Consider the following 9,237-nt stretch of genomic DNA (forward strand, 5'->3'; position numbering starts at 1 on the left):
ACTAACTAGGGATAGGCGAGCAACGAATAAAAATGCGGGGCACTGAAAGCTCTCGCGAGGCAGATATTCGGAGGAGACCATTAGACTGGACAAGTAGATGCAAATCCACTACAGACGTCTATAATAATTATATATTGAAGATATACTTGAATTAATGCGCAAAAAAAGTTGAGGAATTGGTTCGATGCTACTCTTGGGAACATGATCAAAGATGGCGTAGCTGAGCCAGAGTATTGCTGTCCCATCAACAGTTCCAAAATGAAAAAGGACCGTTGAATATGCATGGATAGAACGCGTGTCGAATCCCCCACATATCTTTGTTCATCCGTGCTCCTTTTGGACCTGAATGTATATATACGTCGGCCTGAATGACGCAGATTCGGTTCTACACATTATGTTGCTATTCAAATTAATGGAAAATTAAAAAATACAACACCACCAAGCAAGGCGATTAGTTATGCATGAATGTGAATAGAGGAAAACAAAATCTCTATTACCTAAAAAGATTCTAAATGTCAGCCTAGAATTTTTGTGTCAAGTTAGGTTTCAATGCCACAATATATAGTACAGGTACATGTGCAAATATGCAGGAAGTCCCCTAACATATGGGGAAACTACAATATACAATATATACATCTAACCCCCCCCCCCCCCCCAAACATATGCGGCGGCCAGGCAGAGGCGCGGCAGCGGCCCGAGGTAGGCGGCGGGCGGCCGGACAGAGGGAGGCGGCGGCCGGGCGGCGGACGGGGGCGAGGACGGGCGGCGGCCGGCGGGTGAGCGGCCGAGGTCGGGCGGACGGGCGGCGACGGCGGCCGGACGACGAGGGAGAGGCGGCGGCGGCGGTGCGCGGCGCGGGCAGCGGTCGGGCAGCGGCGGCGGCGGCAGCGAGGAGAAGAGCTACCTTACAGCTCTGATACCATGTTAGGGTAATAGACTTGTTGTATTACGAGGGGGCCAAAGGCCACAATATATAGTACAGGTACATGTGCAAATATGCAGGAACCCCCCTAACATATGGAGAAACTACAATATACAATATATACTCTAACATGCTTTACTTTGTTCGGTTATCTTTCACATAGCTACAATTTCTACTCGTTTCCTACCTCATATGTGAATATGTTGGAGGAAAATAAGGTCGAAATTCATAGTGCACCGCTAGAATCATTTGATCAAGGTATGGTTAAATTCGTTGTATTCAAGGATCTAGGACCACGGATTATGGTTATAGATATATCAACCAAACATTTTCCTTTCTTGTTACATTGTTTATTAATACATGATGTTAGTGATATAATAAATGAACGATCAATGAAGTATCGATGTTAACACAATTTTCTAATCGTCGTATGCAGGGAAAGTGTGCGCGATTAAATCGTGCTTCATTCCCCAAAGATTTTCTCGTCACGGTGTCGCAGCCGAGGACCAACTATACCAAATGTATTGTCCCCTTGCTAGTATAATCGCTAGATTGAGATGGGATTTGTGATGATTATTGTCGTTAGATAGAAGGAGAAGTGATAAAGTACTTTTTATCGAAAAAAGGTATAAGAGAGATGCAAAAGAGACCGGAGATTTCCGAGTTCTTCTCATTAAAGCCATACCGTCTCTGTTAAAATGAATTGCTTAAGTAGCATCATGCACGCCAAGAGCTCTCACACGTCATTGACCTCGACTCACACTTCGAAAGCCACCCTAATATGCCTTTTCCTCAAGGTGGTGTCTTCGTTGCTGCTTTAATGTTTTGTTGACTAAAAAGTATGATTCATATGTTTTTCTTTTAAAAAAAAGGAAGTTTGAACTTCATATGTTGTCTCTTCTATCTACCGAGCGGCAGGTTCGGGTAGCTACCTTTAAACAAAAAAATGTTGTCTCTTCTATCTAGGGGAAAAAAAGAGAAACTTTAGCATCAACTAACCGATCTCGACGGCAACATGGACGATCCAGATAGAGCAGACACCTTGCCCAGAGTTAGAAAGTCCACGCTCCTTGGATTAATCTTCTGCTCGGAACACCGGGGCGCGGCGGCCGCACCCAGAGGCAGACCTAGCGCCAGACCTCCGTTGCGCGCGGCGGCCTGAGGTGGCTACGCCTCCGCTCCCTCCCACTGTTCGACGGCCACACATTCGCGCACGGGACGGCCGCGGGGCGCCTCGCGCTCCCCTGCTAGTCCCAGCTGCGGGAACTGCTTTCCGTCCCAGCGTTGGTTTGGCCGATCACTAGGTATTGCTCTTTTCATCCTACAGTATTCAGTACATAGTGTAGAAATTTGTTTAGGGAAGATGCTTCCATGCACCTGATGCCTTCGCATCTAGTATGATGGTTTAATTTCGTCGCGCTGTGTGCTGCTGCTAACATCGAGCCAGTGATTCTACTGGTATTGTTCAGTATCGATCTCTAAGTGCTATATCCTTCCGTTCATAAATATAAAAGTAGTGTCAGTGAGACATGTTCCCATTTGAATGTTACAGGTAGTTATCTGTCCAGGTAGTTGGTTTTGGTGTATTTTCTCACTCGATTAAGTATGCTCGAAATAGTACACCAAAAAGTAAAACAGGAGCACATATCTCAAACCAGGCACAGTTATTACCACATAAAAGGGGAATGCAATATTATTGAACACCCCTTGCAGCACAGAACTTTCCCGATTACATTTATCTGGGCTTTTAATTGCCCAAAACAGCGAAAAGAATGCCCGGGATCGATGTTTATTCCTGTATGAATGGTATTTACCAAATATCCTACTGCCTTATACAGGAATCTGGTTCTGATGGTGTCGTGCGGCCATAGCCAGCCAGCGGTGCAGCAGCGACCCCTCTTTCGTTCAGCAAACACCTGAAACGTGCCAATCTTGCAGTGACTGTTGATGGGTCCTTTGCGAGCTTCTCAAGGGGTGTCCACAGCCGCTCTTCAAAATAGCAGGTGAATTTGTGAGTCAAAGCAACATGATGGAGAGGTAGCTTTCATGTGTTATATGTTGTATTTTGACAGCATTAAGTAGCATGCTTAACGTATATTTTTCTAAGCTACAATTTATAAGACCACACATATGTTTTTCTCCTTTGGTTACTTCTAACGCAATACATAACAAGTTGCCAGAATTAAGCTTGTGTACTATGTTGTAAGCCTTCAACTAAAAAGGAAAGCATATTAATATACTCTCATATTCATGATGCAATGTGGTGCTTGACTATACAGTAGCACTATCCTATTAGTTGTCAAAGTGTATACTCTCATTGATTACAAAAATGAAATATTAGTTTTTTTCGAAGATTTTTTGCCCACGGTGTGGGCTGTACCTCCCTATCCTTTGAATACCATGCAGCATATTAGACCACATGCTTTATGTGAAGATTTCCATTCTGACAGAATGATTCACTGAATCTCAATGAACATCATCTCTGCTAGGTATACTCATATACAGACTAGAGCGGAGATGTTATATCAATTCAGCAGGAAGGACTAGATGCTATTGCGCTAGTTTGTGATGAATTGATGATCAACCATAACACTACAAGTTATATTATATTGTGCCATGGCATATATACGACAAAAAAAACTTTTATTTAGTTCCTGCTATAGCATACAGAACTATGGTAAATATATAGTATTATTTAGATATAATTAGAAGATGAAAAGGAATACTTTGCTCATTATACCTGCAGCTGCCGCAGCACGGGGCCAAATGGTTTGCTGAATGTCAGATGCATCTATGTGTTCACCCCACATGCATACCTCACCACCAAGAATCAACTTCCGTTGTTCCGGGTTGTAGATATTTGTCCATGGTTCATTCATATAAAATCCTTGCCATAAAGCATCCAAGTGATCTAGGTACCACTTATCCTGGTTGCTTACAATGCATCTCAGACCAGCAGAAACCACTTGCTCTGCAACTCCACCTCCGAGCCTATTAATCAGTGATAACAAAATTACCAGTTAATGCCCCCGATGCACAAACACCGATTATATACTTTGTTGTCCAATAAGGATGCTGATATTTTTTAGAAAAAGAAAGCACTTAGGAAATACCAGTTATGCACCACAGTTTTGCGGTCCAACTTGTCCCCAAAGTTGTTAAATGTTTCTTCCCTACAAACCACGAGAACCATTCAATGACTGGTAGAATCTTTGAACATGCAGAAGTAGTCATAACAGTTGCCTTACCAGTTAATAATGTCGTAGCCATGTTTTATTGCTATCTGTTGAGCTCTCAACACAAAATATCTGTAGGCATCCGACTCATTCATACCATGTTGAAGCAACCTGCACATCAGTAAAATGACGTCCAAATCGATTACTACCAAACACATACTGATGACTGTAGTTACCAGGGGTTATCAAAGCACATATAAAGCCATCCGTTTTTATAATTGTTTATGGGTATCTAAAGTGCATACCATGTTTTAATGCGTGGTGTGGTAGTCCAGCAACCTGAAATTCATAGTAAATAATGAATATGTAGATTGATGTGCTACTGTGCAAAGAGCAAGAGATTTCTGCAAACTTACTTGTATTGACTTCATCCCCTCCCAAATGGACAAACTTGAACTTAAAAACCTTGCTAAAATCTGAATTGTTAACAAAAAATAACATTAGCACTGTGTCATGTTCTTCTGCGCCAATGGATTTACTTTTGTTCAGGCCATTTTATCATCATTTGTTGCTGTTTCCGATTTTAATATATTGTGCTAATTTTCTTCCTTTTTGTGACACAGGTATATTCGAGTTGGATCTTTCAAAGAGATGACTGATGCGTGGTATGGTGTATGTCATAACATGATTTCTATTTGTTGTATGTGTATTACCTGACAGAATTCCATCGATCACTTTAAATGTAAAGTCGTTGCTGACATCAAGTGGTTGTTGACAGGTAGCTGATGGTGACAGTGCCGGATATCCTATACCCCTGAAGCCAAAGAAATGCACCACAATTTTGAGACATGTAATGTATGCTTATTGTTGTACTTATTAGTACATAATTTTATTTATATTTATATGTTAAATTATACCTTTAGGACTCAAATAATATAGTGCAAGTATGTAGTACAGCAAGAACAAATGATTTCATGAACCATCAGTACACTTATCCGCAAAGCATATTCTAGAGATATCATATTGCACAATTTCATCGAACCAGTGTCTTACCACGAGCGACTATGGCCAGGGACATCGATCTCAGCCAAGACATTCACACCTCGTTTTTCAGCATATCTGCAAATTAATGATAAGCCATCTTAACTTGGGTGAGTCTAGCAGCATAGCTGGGAGATATCTACTTTTGAGTACATCAATTATTTTGTGAGTTCCTGTGCAACCTTAACTCTTAAGTGAAAGCTATTTTGCATAGTTTGCTGGCATACTCAGGTTTTGGGACTTACTAGCTTCTAGTCTAGGTAATAACTCAAGGGAAAGTGCTTTGCTAGTAAAATAAAAACTCACTGTACAATGTCGAGTGCATCATTCATTGTATATTTTTCAGAATAAGAGTATGCACCATTCGATAACTTTGGGTATGAAGGTATGTCGAGAGGAAAGGACTGCTCATCCACCATGTGCCAATGGAGAACATTCTGCATGGCGAAAGGGTAAGCATATCACATCATGAAACTGCAACTCATTTAGTATGAAGAATATACATAGAAGCCATTTTACTGAAGGAAGTATGTAGACGTTAGGATTAACGAGCTTGTTTGAGTGTAGAAAGGCGGAACATACCAACTTGCTGTAGGTCATTGAATCGATTACACCTTTGATTACTGGGATAGGAAGATAATGCCTTCCAGTATCTGGAGCATGTAATGCACAAATTAATATCGACAGCTTTCTTCAAATAGTGCAAGGATAAAAAGTAAGCTATTATATCACTATCTTAACTTGAAACTCCAAGTTCTTAGATGTAGTATGTATCTATGAAGCATATCAAATATAGGAAGTTCAACAAATGCACTAACAAATCTTGATAGTTGATGTTACTTGGAATGTTGGTTGACACGAAAAATGAAATATGGACTGAATACTGTGCACAAATGGAAATAGATGATGAGGAATTCCAAGGAGTGTAAAAAACAAGACTCGGCGATATGCTCGGTTATTTTTTGGGGCATGTTTGTCTAATTTTACTGTGTTACAGTAGTATGTCACAGTTGATCCAGTTATGATGGAGCAGCTTAATGGTCAATCTATTCAAGTGGCACTTTATATTTCAGAGACATTATGTAGGTGATTATAATAACAGAGAAACAGTTGGAACCAACGGAATTGGAGCTACATTGGCCAAACACTGACGAATCCAATTCATAAGCTCCACTACTCTAAATTGTGATTACATTTATTGCTTCTAAAACTATGCCGAAATTCAGATTACATCTTACCAATAAGAAGCCCTCGGTAAGGAAACCTGGGCGCGTCGACGATAGTCCAAGGGGCCGAATGGAGCCCAGTCACACCCAGAACGAAATCGAAGTAACACAGTTGGCTGAATGTCTGCATCAACAAAAAAAACTTAGTATCAGTATAGCTGGAGGTAATATTGATTGATTCCGAAGTTTATCTAGCGGTCTTGCATAATGTCGTGAATGAGGCGGAAGTTACCTCCAAAGCATGGAGCGCCCCGAAAACTGTCTGGGCCTGCAGAATGCGGCGAAAAGATGTCAAGTGGACATCTAAAAGAAGGTATTGTTGCAGTATAAAGCTCACTGAACATGTTCTTCTGTTCAGGTTGAGAATATAATAGTGCATTGACTATTGGTATACTTGATATGTTCAGGTTGAGCGCGAGTCTTTTACTAACCTCGATTTGGGCGTAGATTGGAGTCCCGGTCGCGGGCACTGTCAGCTTGTACGACTCATCCACCCCGAACTTGAGCTGGAGAGAGCAAAATAAACGCAGAGCGTAAGCAAAACAGAGAAGCAGCCTGCAGCGCAGCAGCTCACAGGACATCCATTAGCTACATACCTCGTCGTCCGCAGAGTGGACGGCCACTTTGACGCCGGCGAGCACGGGGAGGCCGGCGTAGCTGCCGTTGATGGCGTGGTCCATCTGGACGACGGCCAGCATCCTCGTGAAGGCACCCGCCAGGATGGCCTTCCGGTCGGCGTAGGCGCTCCCGGCCGTGGACAGCCGGAGGTCCTTGGCCACGTAGAGCGTCCTGGCCCCGCGGCTCACCGACGCCGGCATTGGCCACAGGTCGACGCGGCCGCGGCGGCCGCCGGCCGCGGCCCCTGCGACGGCGCAGCACGCGGCCACGGTGAGCGCCAGCAGCAGCCTCAGCAGCGCCGGCGCCATCTCAAGCTACCTGCAGAGCAAAGCCGGCACGGGGAAATGTCGTCACCCTGGCGCTACGGAACATACGGATATGTAGATTTGGACGGGGCGCAGTGCATGGAGTGGGAGAGCGGCCGAGAGTGACAGGGATCGAACACCTACTAGACGCAAACCGTCGCTGCAAGAATCCGAAGGAGCCGGCCGACGCCGGAGCCAAATTCTGGCGCGTACGTCGTGGTATGGTTCGAGAGCCAACCGTCGTAGTGGTGGAGAAACTACTGTACTTTACTACGGTGTACTAACAATAAGTATAGTGCGCGTGCCAACTAAACATAGTGATAATATGAGGATCTGCTTTCCGCCTGCCCTCCCCAACTTTCTGATGAAAAACAACAAGAAGATGATGATATACCAGATTGATGATGTATCTATCCTCTCCGTGCCATTATGAGGTGTGACGAGTGGGAGCAGACAGCAGAGGTAGATGGACGTGCCCCACTACTAGAGCACAAACACAAATGCAGTCATAAACCTGGGGATCTGGATGGCATGTGGGCGTGGGGGTGACTCGATCAGTTTTGAGGAATCTTTGGGTGACCTTTGCTCCTGGGTAGGTAAAGTAGTTTACAGACAAATGCTAATGCGTGTGGTCATGTATGTTTACGGTTTTCCTAGTGCGTCCGGTAGGTACAGTACCCTACATACCTGTTGTAGCAGATGGTACGTAGTAAGAAATGGCAAGGAGGCCGTGGTCAAGTGGTAAGTGAAGTGAAATGGTCATTTGTTGCGATCGACAAAAAAGTCTGACATAGTTTATCATAGGATTGTACCTGTAATTTGCTAGCCTTCTGATGTACCTTTCAAAGCCCTATCTCATCTTGTAGTTGATAGTATATAGAGTGATCAAGTGGTGAGTGAAATGGTGGTTTGTGCGATCTACCAAAAGTCTGGCATAGCTTATCATAGGATCATGTTGCGTTGTTGCTAGAGATGTGTAATTTGCTGGCTTTTTCTTGGGAGTCAAGTGGCGCCATGCTGCGTATCCGTATCAAAATCGACTCGCTATATGTTGTACTACAACTGTAGAGTGTATTCATCGGTTTGATGGTCTGCTGCAGATTCGCGTCGCCAGGGAAGTTTAGAGTAATCCGGTTTGGTGGCTCACTCCTCAGTCCTCAACTCACATGTACTTGTCTCTTTGCTCTCATGTCCCAAAACACGTGATGGTCCTATACTCCTATGATAAGCTGTGCCAGACCCTGCAGATCGAAATGGGAAATCTATATACTTTGTCAGCCTATCTCTATCCATGTGCAACTGTATACTGTTTGCCCTTTATTGGCTACCAAGGGATGTGAGTTGAGCTGGAATCCATTTTTTCTGGACTACTATTAAAAAAGATTATCAAGCCGGATATGCATGTAGCTGGTACGATCTCGGCACCCGTAAGAAAACAAATTAAGCGTGGGGCAGCATGTGTTCTTGCTAGCACTACTGACTGTTTCTTGCTGCCGCAACGGTCAGTGTTGGAGCATCTGCTAATAGGCATTGGGTAACAGCACGGGTAGTGTACCGACTCAGGTTTACATAAAACTGAGAATAGTTTTAGCTAAACCGGGCGCGTTGGTTCGGTTGCTCCATGTGGGTTTGTTTAGTTTGGTTGTTAATCAGCTAAGTCTGAAGAGAGTTTAGTTTGGTTTGGTTTTGCGTATCAAATAGTTGGGTATAGTTAGGTATCGGTGCAAACAGTTTCGGTTCCAAACAATTTGACCCATGGTTCTCGCCCTGTTGCTTTGCTGAGATTTGTTCCTAGGCCTACTCTGCCTGCTACGGCATCGACCTTGTCTCCCGTTCAGCTTCTTGTGCGGCTGCACAACACGGCTCGACTCGGCTAGTTGTGCACAGGTACAGTTCGGTTTTGGTGGAAAGATTGAGTGGTTTTGGTTTTGGTTGGGTTGAAAATCTTT

General features: G+C 43.7%; 1 protein-coding gene and 1 long non-coding RNA gene across 3 annotated transcripts; one reads left to right on the forward strand and one right to left on the reverse strand.

The window, feature by feature from the left end:
* The first annotated feature begins 2,122 nt into the window (after positions 1–2,122).
* Positions 2,123–5,162, forward strand: LOC124646545. Of its 2 annotated transcripts, none has more exons than XR_006986369.1 (4): positions 2,123–2,226; positions 2,761–2,959; positions 4,722–4,763; positions 4,877–5,162. It is a non-coding gene; the product is annotated as an uncharacterized LOC124646545 (long non-coding RNA). The 2 variants fall into 2 exon arrangements; XR_006986370.1 differs by having other exon boundaries at positions 2,761–2,925.
* On the reverse strand, positions 2,707–7,291 carry LOC124646544 (beta-hexosaminidase 3-like). Its single transcript, XM_047186648.1, has 14 exons — positions 6,962–7,291; positions 6,797–6,871; positions 6,598–6,633; positions 6,378–6,489; positions 5,722–5,792; positions 5,446–5,576; positions 5,152–5,217; positions 4,812–4,912; positions 4,515–4,574; positions 4,404–4,437; positions 4,171–4,269; positions 4,036–4,095; positions 3,663–3,913; positions 2,707–2,911 (listed from the first exon to the last, which is right to left on the reverse strand). The coding sequence occupies exons 1-14, from the start codon at positions 7,289–7,291 to the stop codon at positions 2,745–2,747; spliced, it is 1,593 nt and encodes a 530-aa protein (XP_047042604.1). The 3' UTR covers positions 2,707–2,744.
* Positions 7,292–9,237: the final 1,946 nt, after the last annotated feature.

This window comes from Lolium rigidum, chromosome 4 (genome assembly GCF_022539505.1).
Source record: "Lolium rigidum isolate FL_2022 chromosome 4, APGP_CSIRO_Lrig_0.1, whole genome shotgun sequence".
Taxonomy (NCBI): domain Eukaryota; kingdom Viridiplantae; phylum Streptophyta; class Magnoliopsida; order Poales; family Poaceae; genus Lolium; species Lolium rigidum.

Coding starts and splice junctions, on each gene's coding strand:
- LOC124646544 (XM_047186648.1), bottom strand. CDS start 7,291: ATGGCGCCGGCGCTGCTGAGGCTGCTGCTGGCGCTCACCGTGGCCGCG. Junction 6,634..6,796: donor CAATCTACGCCCAAATCGAG/GTTAGTAAAAGA, acceptor CGCATTCTGCAG/GCCCAGACAGTTTTCGGGGC. Junction 4,096..4,170: donor GGCTACGACATTATTAACTG/GTAAGGCAACTG, acceptor CGTGGTTTGTAG/GGAAGAAACATTTAACAACT.